This window comes from Orycteropus afer, unplaced genomic scaffold (genome assembly GCF_000298275.1).
Source record: "Orycteropus afer afer isolate SDZICR_OR568_19922 unplaced genomic scaffold, OryAfe1.0 scaffold00014, whole genome shotgun sequence".
Lineage (NCBI taxonomy): Eukaryota > Metazoa > Chordata > Mammalia > Tubulidentata > Orycteropodidae > Orycteropus > Orycteropus afer.
In genome coordinates, this window is record NW_006921601.1 from 5,727,901 (window position 1) to 5,750,513 (window position 22,613).

The window sequence follows — 22,613 nt, forward strand, 5'->3', positions numbered from 1 at the left end:
CCACCACCTAGAGTTTTACGAAAAGATCAAACCTGAAGCAAATTCAGTCTCTATATCCAGCTACTCTCTGGTAGCATAGTGGCTAAGGCACTTGACTGCTAACCAGAAGGCTGGTGGTTCAAACCCACCAGCCACTCCTCGGAAGGAAGGTTGGGCAATCCTACTTCCGTAGTGATACTGCCTCGGAAACCCAAGGAGGGGTCGCTATGAGTCGGGGCCGACTCGACGGCACATAACAACAACAACAACATATCCAGCTACAGATTTGCAGGAAATACAGAGGATAAAGGAGCACAATGAACTGCAGTATAAGCATAAAATCAGTAAAATCCAGATCGTGAGAAACTGCAGATTAAACAGTCCTGGTTCTTCAACAAATAAATTGTAAGGAAAAGAAAGGAGCAGAGGAGAATCTTTAGATTAAAAGAGATTTAAAAGACATATCAAGTTAAAAAAAACAGTAAGACCAACCTTCAATGTCTGGGGACGCACACTTGGGTGAGAATGGTAAACTCAAGGTAGTGCTTATTATAAATGTCAGGGAGTTGGAAGGCAGGAGGCAGCTGGGACTGGGGTGTGTAACAGGGAGGACTTCTGGGGAGGCTGGTAAAGTCTTACTTTTCACTTAGGTGGTGCTCACCTTATAATCCCGAGTTCATCTGTTTATTTACCAATCCCTGAAATTTCAGAATCTGGTAAACTGTTGATTTATCCAGAGTTGCTGGAAAGGCCTAACTAGACCCTACAACACAGAGGAATGCAATTGACTCAAGGGCCTTTTAAATACTGAGCTACCAGCTTTGTCTGTTCTCTTACATCATACGTAATTCCAAAAAGGATATGCATCAAAGTGTAAAACAAAACACAGTAGAAAGTGAGATACTCACAGCAGATGCGTAGCTGTTAGTAGAGAAAGACGGTTCCAGGCAAGCCCTGGTTTATAAAACATGATTCATATCTACTTTCTCAGCAACATCTTCTGGGAAAGGGGTTGCACATCTGCTGTTTTGACTGAGGTCACCAAAACCCCCCACTGAAGCTCATAACCGAATGCTGCGTACTGTATACCACCACGCAGAACCATGATCCACTACATAGTTGTACAAATAACCCATCACCACAGATGGGAAGAGTCATTAACTGCAAAGAAACTGCCTTGAGCACTGGCTCAGGTACCTAAAGCTAGAAGAAAGTAAAGGAGGGGACGTATTTCCAGATTACTTAACTGGGACATACGGTCCGCACCACGGAGTGGGTCTGACGAGTGACAGACCAGATCCTTTGGTTGCCAGCACATGTTGTCAGTGATTTGTTTAGGCAGTAGTCTCTAGGCCTCACACTCTCTCAGCCATCCTGCATTGGAGGACATGGCAGCATCCTGCACTCACCTCCATGCTTCCATGCTGCACACCTGGCAGTTGTGGTCTGACCACTGGTTTTTAATGCAAACAGGGTCCAGAGCAGCAGTACTTTCTTCATGATATGTAATTATGCACCAAGAATGCTACACACTAGTGACGTGGCTCTGATTTTTGTGCTTAAGCAGCAAGGGTTTCTTCATTAAGTCAATCTGTATGATCATCAGCAATGTTCAAAGCTCTGCAATACCTGTCAGCCCATTCTTGTCTCCCACCTCGTGGAGGTAAACCAAAATCCAAACTCACTGCTGTCAAGTCGATTCGACTCATAGCGACCCTTCCTTGGGTTTCCAAAGAGGTATTTCTATGGACATAGATTGCCCAATCTTCCTTCTGAGGAGTGGCTGGTAGGTTTGAACCTCCAGCCCTCTGGTTATCAGCTCCCCTCCTCCATCTCATACTACATTAGCACAAGACTCCCCCAAACTTTCCAATCTGGCAGGCACCTTCACACCTCCAAGCCTTTGTTCATACTGTTCTGTCTCCATGCAATGTCCACTCTTCTGACAATCCTCTACTCTAAGTACAACTCATCATAGCCATACCTCCCTTGGGGGCATTGTGCCCTATAACACTTGCCTCTGAGATCTTGAGGGCGAGAAGCCTGGACCTTAGTCATTTCTGTACATGAGGAACCAGTCCACTTACTAAACACCTAACACTGTTCTAGATAGGTAGGAAGGTAGGCAGAAAAAAAACAGTTGTCAGTTCTGACTCATGGCAATAGACTCATTTAATCCTCACAACAACCCCATGATGCAGGTACTACTGTCATTCCATTTTTTGGATGAGTAAATCTAGATTCAGGGAAGTTATGTGGCTTGCCATAGGTCACAACAGAGCAAGGATTCAATCAAATGACTTTGGCTACACAGTCTGTGATCTTAACCACTGCCACTGAATTTATTTATTCTACAGATATTTATTGGGTACTACTATGTGTAGGATGAATTCTAGTGTTGGCAAAGAATACTGAATATACTATGGACTGCCAGAAAAAAAAAACAAATCTATCTTGGAAGACGTATAGCCAGAATGCTCCTTGGACGTGAGAGTGGTGAGACTTCATCTTACATACTTTGGCACGTTATCAGGATGACCAGTCCTTAGAGAATGACATCATGCTTAGTAAAGGAGAGGATTGCAAAAAAGAAGACGACATTCAATGAGACGGACTGACACAATGGCTGCAACAATGGGCTCAAACATAGCAATGGTTATAAGGATGAAACAGGACCCGGCAGTGTTTCGTTCTGTTATACATAAGGCCCCTATGGGTCGGTAATGACTTGACCGCACTTAACAACTATTTGTCAGATACCCCAGAGTAAACTAGTGGACCAAGTCCTTTCCTTATAAAGCTTATATTTAGAATTAATAAATAATAGTTACAGATGTTAGGAAGAAAAATATAGCAGAATAAAGGGATAAAAATGGGCTGCTGGGACCTGTTTCAATTTTAGAGTGGTTAGGGCAGGTCTCTCTAACAGTATCTGAACAGAGACCTGAATCAATTGCGGGAGTAGTCAACAGAAAAGCCACAGGCTTGGTGTGAGACAGTTCTGGTAACTGCAAAATACTTATTGATTTTGGGGCTTTGGGCAGGTGACTAAATTTCTGAGCCTCAACTTCCTCATCTATAAACCAAGGATAATCTATACCTGCCTTCAGGGTTGTGAGAAAAAAGGAGATGGATGTGTAAAGCATCTGTCTTCAGTAAACTTAAATATGTTGTTGTTGTTATGTGCTATAGAGTCGGTCCCAACTCACAGTGACCCCTCCTTGGGTTTCCGAGGCAGTATCACTACAGAAGTAGATTGCCCAATCTTCCTTCCAAGGTTTGAACCACCAGCCTTCTAGGTAGCAGTCAACTGCCTTAGGCACTATACCGCCAGAGCTCCTAAACTCAAGTATAGGCCCACAATATACACAAATACAGCGAAGTCTGATGCTCCCACTCAGGAATCCCCTTTCCTGCTCCAAGGGTGCTGCCCAAATCTCCCCACTTTCCCTTTGTTGTTGTTGTTGTTATGTGCCGTCGAGTCGGCCCAGCTTTCAGGCAGCCAGTTGCAGCTCGGTCCACTTATGCCCCCTGCTGGTAGGATGTCACGCTGCAGCTGTCCTTTGGCCCCATGTCTTCAAAAAATATTTAACTGGGTAGTCACCACCTGCCAGGCATCAGGGATCCAGATGAACAAGAGATCCCTTCCAACCTCCAGGAACTCACAGTCTAGGGAAGGACCCAACATGAAAATGGACAGTGACAACCCAGAAAGGAGATGCAAACATCTAAAAAACTACAAGACAAAATGAGGGAAAAATGAACTCTGTCTAGGAGGAATTAGGGAAGGAAGACTTCAATCCTAAGGTAAACCTTGAACAGGAAGTGGACGAGGGGAGGGCACTCCAGGCAGTGGGAACAGTACATGCATAATCAGGAAAGCATAAAAGAGAACAACGACTGGTTTGAGGTGCTCTACTTGACTGGTACACTTCTGCAGCTCTTGCCAAAGCAACTTGGTTTAGAACTGAAAGAAGTTCCCAGGACCCTGTTTCAGGACTATCACCTGCCAGCCCCAGGAAAGCAAAGCTTTCCCTCAAGAAAAAGACCCCGCCACCACCCACCAGCAGAGACAGGGTCTCATGTGTCCTGCTTCCGAAACACTTGGTCCTCCTGACCCCCTCAAGATACTGCTCCTCCTGGAAATCTTTGCAACCTCGATGAGGCCCTTCTCCCTTTGTGTCTCAGCTTCCTCCTCTGTGGAAAATCATTCTTGTCCACATCCCCCTCAAACAGCCTTTTGAATTAACAGCTAAAAAGCCCCTGATGCTGCAGAAGGAAGTACCTGGAAGGCAGCAGGCCCTGAGGCGCCTGTGTAACCCACAACCCAACCCGATCACCTGAGAGAGGTGAGGCCACAGCTTAGTCTTCTCAGTGACCAAACTACACCCTCTGCCACCCACTGCTCAGAAACCTCCATAAAAGTCAGTGACCCATCCAGTTTTATTTCAGGTGTTTTATTAAATGGGCCATACTGTAGCTGGTTTCTAAGATGCAAAACAACAAATATTTAACAATAATAACATAGCCAGTTAGACTGTGACAAGCTTTTCCTTCCTTTAAAAAAAGGAAGAAAAAAAACAAAAGAAAACACACAATGATGGGTTAAATAAATAAATTTTTTTAAAAAAACTGTTAAATCATGCTCATGACTATTTCTGTGCAACTGTGTGCCAAGAGGAAACCCAATTTCTGCACAATAACATGTTCTGGCATGTCTCCTTCCCAAATAATACTGACCAAAAAAAAAAAAAAAGAAAAAGAAGATGAGGGACTGACTCCTCAGTGCTCGACAGAGGCACTACTAACAATCTGATTGGAGCTTGGAGCTTCCTGCTCAGCACACCTGTGTATGGCCCATGAAAGCCAAATATCCCTAACAATGTTAATATAGAAAACATTAGTTTAAAAACAATGTGGAATGGCCTCATTAACACAACGGGACGAGGAAGCAGAACTGCCCCGCACGTGGCGCCACAGGCTCAGTCCAGGGAGGCCGCAGGCTCCCAATCACGCGGCCATGGCGAGGGAGGGCACCAGCTTCAAAATAAGCGGCACCAACCTCGTCTCCCTCTTCCTAGCATTCTTTCACATGAAAGTGTGTAAAAAGCAAATCAGCAAATAAACTCTAAAATAGATTATTTATTCCAAAAATCCTCTAGTTTTCTTTTTACAGTGAGTGTACATCTCCTCTCTGTCTCCTGCACAACTCTCATTAAGTCCCTTTGGAAAGAAGGGGCAGGGCTACAGGGTGGGAGTCCTTCTTGGTCCTGCTGCTAGCTGGTGCTGACAGGTCAGATGTCAATGCCCTTGACAAGGGATGTCTCCAGCGTGATGTTGAACTCCTGCAATGTCTGCAGCACGCGGATCAAGGAATTGACAAGCGTGTGGTCTTTGATGAGTGCCACGTCCTCATACATGTGTGAGGTGATGGGGCAGTCGGCCAGCAGGGCAATCCAGTGATGTAGAAGGTGGTCTCTGGCAGAACGGGATCGGTCAGAGGGTCAGAAAGGCAAGGGGAAAAAGGTGGTTAGGGCAAGGCCAAGGGGAAAACCTGCTCTAATACTCCATGAAATAAGTCTGAAGCTGAAGAAGCTGGTAGCTCCCCAGAGCCTCCCTTCCTTCCTCAACAGATTTTAGCAAAGAGGCCCTACATGGTTTTAAATAGCTTTCACTGGAAGCTGCCCAGCCGCAGACTCCAGGTTAAACTGATCCCAATCAGCCCTGTCACCTGCCTCTAGGCTGCTTCTCCTCTTCCCTAGATAACCCCACCACCAACCCAGACACCAGGCTCATCAGTACCACCCCCTTCATCTTACCATGTCCCAGGGATGACTCTTCCCTATAGGGACCACCACCAGGAATAATGGTAATACCTAATACTCACACAGAACTTAGTATGTGCCAGGTACTGTTTTAAGAGATTTAATCTTCCTGACAACTTTATACTAATGAGAAACAAGTGAACTCCTAAATGTTCTCTTCACCTTCCATAAGGCCTAGCATATTCAAATGCGTACTGAAGGAATGACAAGATTACTTTGTGCTTTGAATTTTCCTAGAGAGGTTTTAATCTTTCCCACAGAAATGTGGTTTCTCCTCCCTGAGTTACACATACACTGTCCTCCCCGTTCCCAAAGGTCCCCACATGTATACAGGGTACACAAAGGAATGAAGGGCATCCAGAAGTCCTCCAAGGCTCCATCTGCTCAGCAGTGCCTGGTCAGTAGCCCTTCCCCAGCTTTTGTGCCACACTAGGCCTCGAGCACCAGCTCAAGGGCTGGCTGCAGTACCTGGCTCCCAAGCACACCAGCATCTGAAATTTGCCGTCCTTGCCAATGTTCCGGGGAGTATTGTTGATTGCAGTGACAAACCGGCAGAAGTTCCGGGCCCTTGTATGCCAGTTTTCCTCAGGGACGACTTCATTCTGCTCAAGTGTCTCATAATAGGTTTGTGCTTTTTCTATGAAGAAGAAAAGAAGTGACAAAGGTTCTTGACCCAACCTATCTCTGACTGCCTTGCAGGCCACTTGCCATGGACCTCTCCAAATCCATGAAAGTAACTTAAGGAGAATTAACAGGAGTATTCTGATAATCACTGGTCACATTTCAAAATGATCTTTAAGTTCCCTGTCCTCATTTTTTAATTTATGTGGCCCTGGATATAAAGATAGCCTTTCCCTAGTCTGGGGGGGAAAAAATCTCTGAAAGGAAGCAGGAAAATTCTCAAAGTGGGTGCAAAACTGGGCCTGGGTTCCAATGCTATCAATTGGCCTTTTGGATCTATAAAGAGAATGCATGAGGACTCAGGACCAAGCCAATGTCACCACATAATAAGATACCTAAAAAGAATCTTTTTAAGAGAAAAGAATCATTTTTAAAAAGCTCTTAATTCCCTTCAAGAAAAGCTAGAGCACATAAACAATACATCTGATTTGAGAGTCACGTGATTCGGGTTCTTCATCACAGAGGCCAAGGCCAGTGGTTAGCACCCATGCTATGAATCCAGCTACGTCTCTTCATGTGTTTCACACCCTAGCCCAACTCACCCAGGAAATCCCAAATGAAGACATTTTTGAAGAGCCGGGGTGATTTAAATCCATGCTGGAAAGCCTGTTCCAGGGCTGAGACAAGTCCACACTCTCCACAGAGCAACAGCGTCAGGCTGCCTCGCTAAAGGAAACAGGGAAGAATGCCAGGCTCACCTGACAACAGAGCTGTCCTCCCACCACAGCATCCCCATCCCCAACCCCATAGCCCAGAGCTGGGAGGGCAGCAGAAGAAAGGCAGAGACCTTGTCTGTTCCCTCCAGCACCTGGCACAGTGTCTGGCTCAGAACAGACTCTCAGTGAATGGTTGTTGAATATATGAATGAATAGATGATGGGCCTGGTCACACACAAGGAGATTCCCCACCAGGAGGACAAAGCCAGTGTGGCCATTATTCAAGAGGACCCAGGTGAATCCAGAGAAGGAGAGGAATAGACACTGTTCACTAGGGGCTTAGGGACTCCATTGGGTCTTAAGTACAGAGGGGAAACAGGGCAACATGAGGCAGAAGACCACAGAGGAAGGAATCTGCTTAATCTCTAACTGAGGCTCACACTTTACAAGACTGTACTGTCCATAGCACATGGACCTGAAAGAGCACAAGATAACTGAAAAAACAAGATTATCCCCTTTTACACAATGTAAGGCCCTGAACCAAAGGGCAGGAGGAACTCACCTCTTTCTCAGGCTTATGAAAGTGCTTCACAATGCCATTGACTGCCTCCCCGATGGACTCCTGGATCTGCCCAGTGTTCAGCTCTACATGAAAATCAAGCAAACATCCCTAACCGATCTCAGAGGCTAACACTACTCAGCTGGCTGAGCAGGAGACTAAGGAAATAGGAAAGCCCATAGAAGAAGCTTAGACCCTGGGAAACAGTGGCTCTTGCCCACCCAGCTTGGCTGAGTTAGGGCTCCTCAAAGTCTTGGGGAAAAAAGCAAAAGCCAATACCTTAGAGTTCTACCTCCAAGAGATGCTGATAAATTTTATTTTCTGTTTTACCTTAGAATTTCTGGCAACCAAAAGAAGGTAAGTCTAGGCCATGAAACCCAGGAACTTAGGAGGAGGGAAGAAAATAGATGACTCTCCTCTCTAGCATTACACACAAACAGTACAGAGCACCCAGGCCAGGATTCATGAGCTCTCTCCTGTCCTTCCATGCCTCTAGGGAGGATGTCCAACACCCCTACTAACTCATGAGAGGACAGTGACAAATGCCTGCAGCTGCTTTGTCAGCAGAGGTGGTTCCGTGGCACCAGACTGGGATCTGGGCTCCCTTATCAGGGCTGAGAAAGCTGCCCATTACCTAGGCTGTGTGGCATAGGGCCCAGCCCCTCTTCCCACTTACTGGGCTTGTTGTTGGGTGAGATGGTAACAAGCCTCCGGATGACGCTGGGAGACTGCTGTAGTGGCGGGGTCCGGCATGGTCTCTCGTCCACCTCAGGCTGGGATGTGAGCAGCTCCCCAACCAGGACCCGCTCCAGGCTCCCGTCGTCCATGCCCTTCCCCAACCACCGGCCACATGGGAACCTAAAGGTAAGTCAATGGCCTGTCAGAGCTGTTAGCCTCTTCAGTGTCTTTCCCTTAAGACTCTGAAATCAGGGTGGGGAATCTCCTCAAGGTCCTGATCAGCCAATCCCAGTGGGTGTCATCAGAGAAGTCACCTGAGTGCCATGGGTGACCCAACAACATCATACGTCTTTGCTCAGAAAACCCTCCTTCTATTTCTTTTCAGGTACATGAGGCACAGCCAGATAGGACGCTGCTTCAGCCAATCATAACCTAAAGGGTGTACTTGAGAATTCCACGTACTTAAGCATTGAAAACAGCCCCTGATGGTGTACCCTGCCCGTTTCTTAGGGCATGGCTAAGGGAACACTTACTTGTAGGTATGTCCTGTGATTTCATTTCTGACCATCACATACTCCACCAGCCATTTGGCATAGAGTCCAGAGTTATCATGGCCAATCTGGACAGTAGTGAGCTTCCCCAAGTTCTGGCACTGTGGTAGAATAGCCAAATAGAGAAGATGGCGTAGGTCAGGAAAATAGGAAAAAAGAGTGGCAACCCTCAGAGACACAGATCTGACAGGTTTTCTGTAACCTTGGCCCTCAGAACCTTCAAGGGCAGAGCTCATGGCTCCACCTACCACCGAGACTGCTGGAACAGCAGTATCTCTCTCATGAGTTGGCCCTTGGCTAAGAAAGAAGATGCTGCTACCTAGAGGAAGAACAGGGTTTGGGAGCAGGAGTCTCTGAATATCTGGCTTAGCAGCTGAAGGAACTCTTGTGGATTTCTCAACATACCTTGGACAGGGAGGTACACAAGTCCAGACAAATAAATGCCTTCCAGGCAGCAACTATTTAGAGAGGGCAGGCTACTCTTTCCTCAGAGCCAACCCTTGGTTCCTGCCTCTGATCATCTAAGGAGAGACCAGCTGTGCTGATATATAACACTGTGCAGAGTAAGGCCTCTGTGAAATGCTACAGAAAGCTCCCCAAAGTAGGTGTTGCAAACTCAGATCTCAGAGTCTACAGTTGTGGCCCCCAGATAACACATACCTCAAAAGTCATCTCTAACATGTTCCTGGGAATCTGCAGGATCTGTGTCTCACCCAATTCTCCTGAGATGCAAATCCATGGGTTGGCAGTAAACATGGAGCCCCCTAGCTTCTTGCTTGGTACAATGAGGATGTGGTATGGGATCACTATTCAAGGGAAAAAAAAAAAAAGCCACAAAGAGACTGAGGGGGATTAAGAACCACTCCCATATCTGCACTGACATGCTCCAAGTGTGTTGGCATGATTGCAGACCCTGCTGCATCAGCCCAATAAGCACTGGAGTAGCAGGTGCCCAAAACAAGTTCTTGGCTACCTGATAATATTAGCTAATCTCCTTCCAATTCACCCCTCCTATGCATACCTCCCAAACACCAAAAACCCAAGCCCATCTGCAGGCTCAGGACTAAATGAACCAGTTCCTTAAAAAATATCACCAGCTCTGGACACTGAATTGAATTCATTTACAGAGGACTTTCAATCTATCATCTCATTTTTAGGAGAGACCTTAACAGGTATTACAACCCCTTTCCAAGACAAAGAGAGGGAAACAGTTTACATCCCAATCCAATGCTGCTTCTCCTGAAGCCCACACCCCTAGTCTCTAAGAAGATGGGGTGTCAGATAGAAACAAGAGTCCAAGCTGCTAAACTGCTGAGTAACTAGCCAAACAACCAGTGATGGGGCAAATCACCCTCCACTAGAGAATCCTGGCATCACAGAAAGGGCATTGGACCACACTGAATCACTTTGGAAATAGGGAGGCTGAGATCCACAACAAGAATGGGCTCTGATCACAGACACATAATGAGTTATGGCAGAGCAAGCTCTCGACCCAAACCTCCCAATGCCACCCGGAGTACTTTCAGTTACTTTAGGAAGAACGGCTTTCCACTGTGGCCTGATTTGTAGCCTGTCATGTTGAGTGTTTCTTTCAGCCCAAGACAAAAGGAAGTTTATTTACAGGTATACAAGGAGGGCAGTGAACTTTGCCACCCCACTTCACATCAACTTAGGCTCCCAGAGAAATGCCTAGGACAACACTGGCACTAGGATAGCCAAAAATACTGAGCTCCCAGTTCAGAACAAGAACCAGAACTTCAGAGAATAAACTACCTTGAAAGAGGGCAAATGCACCTCTCTTCTCACAGAAGCAAAAGGTGAATAGAAAATATAAGTGATCATCTTTCTTCAAAAAGGGGACCATTAGTTGGGCCTCAGACTGAATCACTAAAAATGGCATCGAGAAGGGAGCACAGGGATACTCACGGATAGTTGTGAAGACATTGGTAAAGCAAAAGTAATCAACGGCATTGAAAGAGAGCAGGTGATAGAGGAACTGCTCCTTCTCATCATCACAGCGCAGGAAGGCATAGCGCTTATACAACTTTCTGTAGAGAGAAGGCATTATATCAGTCACCCAGACAAAAGGAGGGGAAAGAAGCTAGAATTAGTTCTGGAAGGACACAGCTAAGAGAATAGTAAGATGTCAACCTCAAGTTTCTCAAAGTCTCTTTATAATGGAACAAAGCCAGATTCTCTGTCTCACTGAACAGTAGAAGAAAGTAGCTTAAGCTACAGCAGGAACAACAAAATTCAAACACTGCCTATGTCCAAGGGTTGATGTTACTATAATGTTTAAGTGTCAGAGGTCATGGAACCTCTTTTCTTAAACCGAGGGCTAGAATGGAATTCTATCAGTGATGGCCCAAGTGCTCTCAGACTTCTAGTTGAGTTACCACACCCCCCTGTATGGTGCTAGAATAACAATGGCAGGAGGCCTGACTCCCATTCATTACCAGTCTAGCCTCAAATCTTCAGCAGACCTGAAATTCTTAAGTCAGAACACTGCTCTGAATGGGAATGTGAGCCCAGGACAGCTTCAGCAACAACAAAGGCAGGCTTTGCTCCTGCCTTTGATACAGGTCATAAGTGAGGAAGAGCTGTCCAGATAATGTCCTCCTCCTCCTTTCAAAATTTCTCCCTCCCTACCCCTCATCCCACTGTCTACTTATCAAAGACCAACTCTTCTGCCTGACATTCCAGGTCCTCTGCAACTGCACAGCAATAATATCCTCCCCAAGCAGAGGGGACAAATGCGTAAGTCCTTAGCACAGAGAAACAAAAGAAGGCAACTGTTCTGGTTGCCAAGACTATAATTACCATGGCCAGGGAGGTATGGGAGTGAGCAGATCTGTGTGTTTGGGGCAACACCTACACAGGTTTATAAAGTACAGGCAACAGATAAAAAGGAACCCTGGTGGTGCAGTGGTTAAATGTACAGTTGCTAACCAAAAGTCAGCAGTTTAAATCCACCAGCCACTCCATGGAAGAACGATGTGGCAGTCTACTTCCATAAAGATTACAGCCTTGGCAATTCTATGGGGTAGTTCTACTCTGTCCTAACAGGATTGCTATGAGTTGTAATCAACTTGACAACAATGGGTTATGGGTCAACAGAAGATAATCCACCAACCAAACCCTACTGCTCACAGATGCTAGAGAAGGAAGCACATCTCCTCAAGTACAGTCAGTCAGGTAAAAGCCACAGTGGAAAAAATGCCCATAACGAGTTGCCAAATGAAAGGTTCTCTCCCTCTGGAAATTTAAAGGGTCATATGTGGCAATGATTCTGGGAGGCTTTCTAGAACAAAAGGACCTGAAGGACAGCACAAATTGAGATGGGTATTGTAGAGAAGGAGATGGACTGGGTATGGAAATCAACACAGCTGGAGTTGAAAGTTCAAGGAAGTAATTGTTTATCAATGAGTGAAAAGTCAGGCTAGGGGCAAATGAAGACAGGCCCTAAATATTCAGACTAAAGAGTTTAAATTTTCCCTACAAGTAACGGGTTTCTACAATTTTCCCTAGAAGACAAAGTAAAGCCACAACCAACTTAAGGAAACTTAATCTTGTAAACAGACAATTTAGCACAAGGTGAAGGGTAAAATGGGATATGGATTAAACTAAGGCAAGCAGAAGTGAAAATGCTAAAGAGTCGGTGGGGGCAGACACTAAAGGACTTGAGATGTGTATGTGGGAGGTAAAGCAAAGCAAGGAGCCAAAACTGAGTGCCTATTTTGAACCTACATAGGGAATGGGGAAGGATGTTCAGAGAAAAGAGGGGCAACATTAACAAAAAATTTGGAAGAAAGGTAGTTATTGGGAAAATTCTGTAAAGCTTGGTTTTGTTTCCTCTGAGTCAAAGGTAAGATATCAGAATGGAAATAAATACAGGATTGAAACTCAGAAGAAACTTCAGAGCTAGAACTATATAGGTGTGGGAGTCATCTGCTTAGAGGTGACATAAGTCATGAGAATGGATGACATCACCAAGTGAGAATGAGAGAGTGCAAGTGAGAAAGCAAGAAAGTACGTATATACAGAGAATTGAGGACTGTGGATGTCAACATCCTAGAAAGAGTAAGAGGAGAAAGGGAACAGAATAGTACAGGGTCATGGCAGCCATACAAAGTTTAATGGGAACTACACAGTTTTACTCATTGCACAGTAGTCAAGGTTTAATCAATTGGCATATACAAAATTTTCCTAAGGTCTACTCTTCTGCCTTTCATTCACCAGGAAGCCATAAAATAAAAGATACCTTGAAAAGATGCCTGAGGAAACCCTGGTGGGGGGTGCCAATGAGGCTTGCCAATAAAGAAAGAGACAAACATATTGTAGTAGGAAAAGACAGAACCATGGTAGTTGAGAAAGAGAGAAGAGGGACAAATGCCTTCTCCTCTTCCTCCCTAGTAGTTCTGTGTTCAAAAGAATGCAGGGGATGTGCAGTGTAAATTACCTGGTATGGCTTTTCTAGCCTTAAGTCTTTGTAAACTCCGTGGTGGTATTTGTTGTGAGCAACTGAGGAGCTCCTGATTGTTAAAGTTATCCACCCACAGTATTTCTGTTGAGTGTTGCACAAAGCAATGTTCTGGGAAGTTCGCTCTCTCTCAGGTGCTTAGAATTCTGATGTTATGATTAGTTAGTCTGGTCACTCAGCCAGGCTCAAAAGGAGACCTCCTAGAGGCAGAAGAAGTCTCTCTGACTGCTGGCTGCAAAAGATGTGCTAATGAGAGAAACATGCTCCTGAGAGACATGTGCTGCTGAAAAAGAGATACCGAGAGACACGCACTGCTGAGATTGAGCATTGTTCCTGAACTTGAATTGTGCTTCCCTAATAAACCCCATGATCTGTGAGTTCTGTGTGGCCACTGCAGTGAATTATCGAACCCAGGAGAGAAGTAGTGGGTACTGCAGCAGGAACTGTTGGTGTCAGGGCTGGAGGGAGGTGGCATGTCTGGCCTTGCAGGAATAGGCCTTGGGCTACTGATGTTGATTCTGTCTTCCTCTTGTGGGGTCAGAGGAGGTCAGAAGTTGTGGCCTCCTTGCCCCTTTGGCAGTTGGTGTCAGAAGCAGTGGACTTCATTGCAGTGGCTCCAGACTCATAGAAGCATGGAATTTTGTAGAAAAAGGGCGGGCCTTGGAAGTGAAACTCTGGATTCCTAGATGGTTACTTTGGTTGGTGTTACCCATTAAAAGAGGTAATTGATACAGAGGCTAGGGCTTTTGGTTACATCCAGCCAAAGGCCCAAGGCCATTTACATAGAATGAGAAGGTACTCAAGGTGAAGAGACAAACCTGGAATGTCTTTAAAAGGATTATGTGTTTTGGATTATGTGTTTATCTAAATGTACTATGATTACTGCATGTTCTCTTACCTACTTGTACATTAGAAATGATTATGGGGTGTGGATAACAGAGAGCGTGTAAGTCTGCCTTCAGCTAATATTAGATTGGATATGTTAAAAAGGGGAAATAGAATTTGCCCAGAAGAAACACAGGCTTTTGTTTTAAGCCCTGTGTGTAGAGTATTAGAGATTGAGGTAGGAAACCTGAGCCCCCACCAGAACTACTGAGAGAACAGAAGATCTGCATTTAAAGACAGGACCTACAGGAAAAAAAAAAAAAAAATTGACTGGCCTTTTTAATTTTGAGCAAGTGGTTAGGCTTGGGTGCCTCAAGGCAGGAAAGTCATGGTCCATGAGAGAAACCCCTTCCAGAACTGAAAGTTAAAGGAAGCCAGTGAGCAGTAGGCTTGTACGCTGCTTGCTTGTGACCACCTGGGTCCACCTGAGTGGAAATGGGGAAGTGCAGCAAGGAAGAAACGGGCTGAGTTTGGTACTCTTTAATCTAGCCCATGGAGGCTAAGGATGAGAAGAAGAGCTGGCTGGTCTGAAATGCAAGAAGTTGTGAGCCTACGGGCATTAAAATAGTCCCTGAGGACTGGGGATGTGAGAGAAGGTGCTGGCTGGTCTGAAGTGAAGAGTGTGACTCCCAAACTTGGAAGCTGGTACCCATGACCTAGCTGGGATGGCTAGGGCTGAGCTGACCAGAACCCAACCAAATGAAGAGGAAGATGTTTGACACTAGCTGGTATTAAGTTGCTGCAATTTGATGGCTTGCACTGGACTGGACTTTGCTTGTTTATGGATGCAGATACCCAAAGTTTCCAAGCAGAAGATTCTCCAGAGAAAATATGCTTGTCTCCTCACAGTACTGGTTTGATAGAGATGGGCAAATTAGAAATTGACTATTTAAAATGGGGGAAGATAGAGGCATGAAGTGGCTAGCTTACACACTTTCATGGGTGTGGTTATTCTTAAACAGATGGTGAAGGGGATGCTAATTATAAAAGGGATAATGGCTAGAAAAGCCAAGGGGTGACCTGCAGTGTAAATTACCTTATATGGCTTTTCTAGCCATGTTGTTGTTGTTGTTGTTATGTGCCGTCTAGTTGGCCCCGACTCATAGCGACCCCTCCTTGGGTTTCCGAGGCAGTATCGCTATGGAAGTAGGATTGCCCAACCTTCCTTCTGAGGAGTGGCTGGTGGGTTTGAACCACCAGCCTTCTGGTTAGCAGTCAAGTACTTCTAGCCATAAGTCTCTGTAAACTCCACGGTGGAATTTGCCATGAGCAACTGAGGAGCTCCTCATTGTTAAAGTTATCCACCCGCAGTATTTCTGTTGAGAGTGGCACAAAGCAATGTTCTGGGAAGTACGCTCTCTCTCAGGTGCTTAGAATTCTGATGTTATGATTAGTTAGTTTGGCCACTCAGCCAGGCTCAAAAGGAGACCTCCCAGAGGCAGAAGTCGTCTCTCTGACTGCTGACTGTGAAAGACGTGCTGCTGAGAAAGAGATGCCAGGAGACACGTACTGCTGGGAGAGAATTATCAAACCCAGCAGAGAGGTAGCGGGTGCAGGAGGAACGGTTGGTGTCAAGGCTGGAGGGAGGTGGCATGTTTTGCCTTGCAGGAATAGGCCTTGGGCTACTGATGGTGATTCTGTCTTCCTCTTGTGGGGTTAGAGGAGGTCAGAAGTTGTGGCCTCCCTGCCCCTTTGGCAGGATATGAAATTAAGAGAAGGGAGTAGCAGTTCCTGGGAATCTGAAAGCCTTAGAATCTCTCACCTGCCTCTTTCTGGGTAGAAGGTGTGGAGGGAGAAGGCCTAGGAGGTTATCTGAAAGCCACTTTATAACTCTAGGGGGATTGATGCAGAGACCAGAGAGGAAGGGCAAGGTATCAGTTGACTGGAGCGGGTCCTTGGCTCAGCAGAGAACTAAAGAGATAAGGGGATATCTCAGAAGGTTTCCTTTTAATTCTCTGTCCTTTCTTCCCCACGACAGGAAAGAGACTGAGAAATGCACTATGCCCAAGAAGTATATAAGTCATCTGAGTGTAGGAAGGAGAGGAAAGTCCCAACTTTGAGGTACCTAGTAAGAAACCCATCCTTCCCATTTCCTATTTAAGAAAGCTATTTATTGGCATACAGATTGAGATGACAGAAAGAACAGATATAGTGGAAATATTCTTCTATGGTTAAGGAGGAAAAAGAGGAAATATGCAAAATTTTCATATACAACCTGAATTTAACTGAATACAGCAGTAATGACATATCCAATACTCTCCATTTACACACAGGGATTTCCAACTCTCCCCACCATTCTTGGGAGGCTGGCTTTACTCCAGGGTAAGTAGCCTTACTTGGTGAGCTCATGATCTGAGAGAAGCTGCTTCAGGTGTCTGGAAAGTAACTTTTTTTCCATGGATAGTCGTACCCATGCTCTGGCCTTTCCCACATCAGTCTTGATTTCCCCAATGTTCTGGATGTGCCTGAAGGGGGAACAAGAAAAGGGAAGTGAAAGTTGGGGTAGGAGATGAACTCAGTGACAATGTCTCACCTTAAAGCCAAAAAAGGCCTGGTCAGGCAGCCCATCGTGAGGACCCATCGTGAGGATCAGCCCATCATGGAAAAGTCCACATCTTTCTTATTCTCCAATTTCTGGGCATCCACATAGCTTTGCCATATAGCTTCTCACCACAATTAGAGGATTAAAAAGATAAAACTGCCCTAAAAAAGCTAGGATAACCTCAGGGCCCCAAGGCCTTGAGACCCTCTCCTAAGCTCCTTCACCCTGGTATAATTCTCCAAACATGTCAGGAAACCCAACTGCTTATACAACACTACAAATACATCATGAAGCAAACAAAATCAATGAAGAGGACTTTCTGGTCAGCTGATGATGTAGCCAGCCAGATCACTATTTAAAGCAGTCACTTAAGCAGCAAGTGAAAACAGGATTTTAGTGGCTTATTATGTATGAGCCCAGCCTGACCTCATATCTTGAATGAGTGAGATCCTCAAGGGAGACATGACTGAGCTGGCATCAGATTTCCTCCGTTCTGAATCAAGAAATATTCCTAGAACAAAAAAGTTAATCATGTCCAAAGAGATCTGAATATCCAAATGGCTGACTATCCTTCTTTATCTCAAATCAGAAATGTCTACAAAAAAAAAAAAAAAAAAAAAAACTTGCAATATCTGGGGATAGGGCACTAAGATCAAAACAAAACAAAACAAAACAAACAAAAAAAAAAACAAAAAAAAACAGTTGGTTACTTAGGAAACACTTTGATCAACAATCTCATAATTATTTACTAAGTAATTAAGAAATATCAAACGTTATACTTGTACACATATTATCTCATTTAATTCTCTAACAACCTATAAGATAGACAAGGGAAGGTATCACAATTTCTCATCTTAACAGGAGGAAAGTGAAGTTCAGAGGGATTGGCTACTTTGCCCAGGTCACTAAGTGCCAGTCAGAACTAGAACATGGGTCTCCTGGCTCTTAATCCAGTGTGCTCTTACCACAATCCACAGAAGCAGTGTGTTTCTGCTTGGAGTTATACTTATGCCCTGCAGTGGCCTCGAAATGGACTCCAAAAGAGCCAAGGAAATGGCTAAAGAATATTCCCACAATACTTAGGGCCTCTAGGAGAAGACACATCTTTATACTTCCATGTCTGGCTCAACACTTACAATAGAAGCATTTTCAACACCTAGCTATTGGGAATTTTTGGCTAACAATAACACTCAACCTTCCTGAGAAGACTTCTCTCCAACATCCAGAAAGTAGACAAAGAAAACTCCTCAGAAGGTGTGGAAGTTAAATTTGTATGTCAACTTGGCTGGCCTGATTGAGTGGCTGGGCAGCTGGTGGTAGTTATTCCCCATGATGAGACTGGCAATCAACTCCATGGTGGGATCTACCACAAGCAGCTGTGCAGCTGCCTTTGGGATGTAGTCTGCCGCCTATATATAAGGAGAAGCCTTGGGATAGTCTCCAGCTTATGGCACGCTTGGACCCTGCATGTAGCCATGCTGTTGTTCAGCAGCCTGCCGTGCTCTGCTGACCTTGGGACTTACAATGGACTTAAATAATGGCCTGCCATGTTTTGGTAATATCAGGACTGTGCCTTTTTATTTGTCAACCATGGACTTAGCAGCCTCAGCAGCCAGCAGCTGTTTGAGTGAAGAAAAGCCTCTAGCTTCAGTGGGCCGGGAGCTGGAGGCAGAGCTGAAGCCCAAGGCTGAAGGGCTTTCACCCAGCCCCTAGTGCCTGACACTTTGAACTTGGACTTAAAGCCTCCAAACTGTAAGAATAAACTCGTTTGCTAAGGCCATCCCATTTGTGGTATATTCTTGTCAGAGCGGCACCAGGTAACCAGAACAGAAGGCTACTTATTTAAGGAGTTATTATCCCTATTAAATAATCTATTATTTACTTAAGAGCTATTTTTCAGCCAACTCTTCTCCCCACATTCAGTGCTAGATGAGGTCAAACAGTATAAGAGCAAAGACAATACTGAGTTCATGCCTACCTTTTCACCACATTTAAACTCACCTTTATCATTTGGGTAAGAACATCCTGTCAAAAAAGGGAGAATGAAGGTTGGCATGTGAAGGCCAACTGCTACCAAGAAGAAAAGAAATGAGAGGAGGAACAAGTAAGGATGATATAAAGAACGTCAGACCAGGAGATAGGAGGCCTGTCTCCTAATCTAGCCTCATTCATTAATTGACTGTGTGATCTTGAATAAATTCAATTCCTCTCTGGACATGTTTCCTCTTGTAAAATAAGGGAGCTGGGCTAGATTATCTCTGGAATCCCTGCCAATGCTAACATTTTTATTAAACTATAAATAGAAAGGAGGGTAACAGATCCTTACACCAGGTCTTGACCTTAAAGAATTCCAACATAGGGCACTGACAGAAAGGCCCTCTTGAGTGATGATATGGGAGCTCTGGTGGTGTAGTGCCTAAGGCATTTGACTGCTGACCAGAAGGTTGGCAGTTCAAACTCACCAGCCACTCCTCAGAAGGAATATCGGGCAATCTACGTCCATAGTGATACTGCCTCAAAAACCCAAGTAGGGGTCACTCTGAGTTGGATCCGACTTGATGGCAGTGAGTGAGTGATAATATAGATTTCAATATCCTTATCAGAGAAATAAAACAAAAGACATTGAAAATGGCTTGCTCCAAACACAGGATACCTGTACCACAGTTAAACCCAAATTCATTCTAAGACTAGTCTCTTGCTGATACAAATCTTCTATCTCATTGATCAAAAGGGTACAAAAACACATAATGAAAGCAAACTCCATGACTTGCACATGCTCTATGGTTCAGAGAGCCTAGTGGCTTAATATTTACAACAGAAAACATCCTAGAGTAAAGGCTTTATTGACCTGGAACAGTCTGCTTCAGAAGATCACTATGACAGATGGAAAAGTAGGTTCAGGGAGTTCTCTCCAAAGGTGCAGAGACTATCTTACCTGAGGTACTAAGGCTTCCTGATGTGAGTTTTCTCTGCCGGTTATCCTGATAATGTAACAGGTGGGACCACAAGGCTGATTTCCCCTAGAACCAATGCAAAGGAAGAATATCTATCAGTTTAGATTTCAGAGGCCAAGGCATCCAGTGAATTAAGTCAGGAATAATTTGACACCTAGATATGGACTTTTGCTAAAGTACCTATACTATTGCTTGTCTCAATGTACTCCCAGAAGCACTGTATACTAATATATTCTCTTACTAAAACCTCGGAGGAAAATAAAGAAGGAAGAGGACAAAGGAAATGGTCCTCTACTGGGAACAGGAAAGAGACAGTCAAAGAGAGCCTGAGAAAAGACCAGGAGATAAAAAAGAAAAAAGCAAATAATCTGTCAACCCCTAAATGGTCTGGTGGTTGAAGGACGCCTGGGGCAGAGCATGATGGCATTTACACAAAGAGGCTATACTGGTCTAAGAGATTCTATGATAGCTCCTGAATTTCCTAAAATATTTAAGAGCATTTCTGCCCTTAGAGGAGGCTAGGGAGCATAAACCATCACTATGCTGAGGATTTCCTATTGAAATATAGATGAAAAAAGAAGGTAGGCTGGTACTTAACTGGAAGCCTGAGATACACTACAGTCAATATATAGAACCTAACAATTGGAAATCTAACAGTGGCAGCTTAAACTATTTGAAACATGTAGTAATTTGTCGTTTTGCCAGGGCACAAATCTGAACAATATTTAGCTATTTCAAGTCTCACTCCACAAGTACTGTATATCATTCTTCAAAGCCAACCAACTGATCAAACCAAGTATGAAAAGGCTAGTCAAGGAAAATGAAGACATTGGAGGTTTGGTGGTAGAATTTCTCCTCCCATGCAGGAGATCCAGGTTCAATTCTGAATCAATGCACCTCATACATAGCCACCACTCGTCTGTTAGTGGAGGCTTGAGTGTTGTTATGAAGCTGAACAGAGTTCAGCAGTTTGGAGACAGAAATGTATGAGAAAGAAAATTCTACTTCTGAAAATTACCCAACGAAAACCCATGGATTACAATGGTCAGATGTGTAATTGATCATGGAGATGGCACAGGACTGCACAGCATTTAGTTCTGTCATACATGGGGTTGCCACGAGTCAGGGGCCAACTCAACAGCAACTAACAACAATAGTAAGCAAAAACAAGATGAGTGTTTGCTTGGCAGGAAGAGGCCAGACATTAGACATTCATTACCTGTTTCACCTGTAACCCATGACTCCAGATCCTTTCCAGGAGATCACAGAGGCTAGCGATCAAGGTGTTTTCTTCCACTCCTGTGATGTTCACCTCTCCATGCCCTAGCTCCACAGCTTCTCGACCCATTTTCTCCACTAGCATCCTCTTCGTCTACAAAGAATCAGTCGATAGGATTAAAAAATCACAGTGATCAGGATCACATGCACCTTGAAAGAATGTGGCAGCACATATGCCAAGCCAGGAGGGACAAGATGAATAAGCCCCAGGGAACAGAATATATTTCTTCTCTATCATATGAGTCAGGTTTATGGTAGAGTGCATATTTTAAAAAATTGGTTAAGGGTTCCGGTTAGATGGTAGAATAGGCAGAAAGCCTGTACAGACCCTCTTCAACAAAGAAAAGGGAACAAATTAACATAGATACAGAAGATAATCCTGGAGCCCTAAGCTTTGAAGGGAAGGATATAAAAGTGGACTAAACTCCAACTAGTAGAAGAATTTGCATGAAAACACCAAAAAAGGAGACATATGGAACTGCGGTCTGTCAGTGATCCTGATGGCACAGATAGCCTGGATGTTGCCAAGTGGTGTTAGGACCTAAGAATTAACCTAAAAATCAGCCTGCTAGCCAGGGACTGCAAGGAGGACTGCATTGGAGGCTGGTAAATAAAAGGGGAAGTAGTGAAGAGGAAGGTGGGCTGAGCTGTGGACTTTTGCCTGTTTGGAATTTGCAGCCATTTTGAATGTTTACAAATGGTTCGACCATTTTGGATATTTAAAGAGACAGCATTCTCCCAGATTCCAGGGACTTAAGAATAGGCTCTACTTACCAGGAACCACAAGGACATTTCAGACTCCAATGACTGGAAAGGTGCAGTATTCCACTTGTTACTCAGAACCTAGATCCTCTTGGTGCGGGTATCCCTCACTCCCACCTACCTTCTAGGCCAGCACAAATTCCATCCCAGTCTGTGTGCTCAGACGAAGCCTGGAAGCCCTGCCTCGCCCTGCCTCGCCCTGCCTTGATTTTATTCTTCCATCCCCAGGTTCTAGTTTTCAGTTTTTTTCTCTCTTCCCTGTTCCTGGTTCCAATTTTTTTCTTTCTCATGGTTAATCCTGTACCTTATTTTTCTTTTTGCATTTTTCCCTTCATTATTCTCCTACTCTACCTTTTTTCTCTAATTGCCCTCTTCCCAGATATTGCGAAGCTTTTTTCTTTTCTTTTCCTTTCTTATTCCCTTTTATGGTGATTATTCCTGTGTGTTTATGCAGTGTGTTTTTTGTCTGTTTGCTTTTACTTTTCTGATGGTTTTTCAATTATTGTTTTTGTCTGAGTGGGAGACAGCAACCATGCCCATACAACACAACCATACCCATACCTCCAGCAGCTCCACTTACTGAGAGCCACCACTTCCTTCACCGACTGGCCAACGATAAACGACCACCAAGAAGAGCCTGACTCACCCATAATACTCTTCACAAACAGTTAACAGAGATCTAAATACTACGTCACAATGTCTCAGAGACAAGAGACCATCACAGTGCACACAAAAAAGCAAGATAAAGTGGTAGAAACAAGGGAGCAGGATACAGACCCAGAA

The 22,613-nt window shown here is 44.6% G+C and overlaps 1 protein-coding gene across 1 annotated transcript in view; it reads right to left on the minus strand.

Moving 5' to 3' along the window:
* Positions 1-5,273: 5,273 nt before the first annotated feature.
* Positions 5,274-22,613, minus strand: part of DENND5A (DENN domain containing 5A) — a 105,076-nt gene continuing 87,736 nt past the window's right edge. The window contains exons 13-24 of the mRNA XM_007954994.2: positions 21,010-21,162; positions 19,772-19,856; positions 17,263-17,347; positions 16,631-16,759; positions 10,856-10,977; positions 9,590-9,735; positions 8,912-9,030; positions 8,377-8,558; positions 7,704-7,786; positions 7,028-7,151; positions 6,273-6,441; positions 5,274-5,457 (exon numbers count right to left, since the gene is read on the minus strand). Of these exons, the coding sequence (XP_007953185.2) occupies positions 5,274-5,457; positions 6,273-6,441; positions 7,028-7,151; positions 7,704-7,786; positions 8,377-8,558; positions 8,912-9,030; positions 9,590-9,735; positions 10,856-10,977; positions 16,631-16,759; positions 17,263-17,347; positions 19,772-19,856; positions 21,010-21,162 (1,581 nt within the window). The remainder of the gene's footprint in view (positions 5,458-6,272; positions 6,442-7,027; positions 7,152-7,703; positions 7,787-8,376; positions 8,559-8,911; positions 9,031-9,589; positions 9,736-10,855; positions 10,978-16,630; positions 16,760-17,262; positions 17,348-19,771; positions 19,857-21,009; positions 21,163-22,613) is intronic.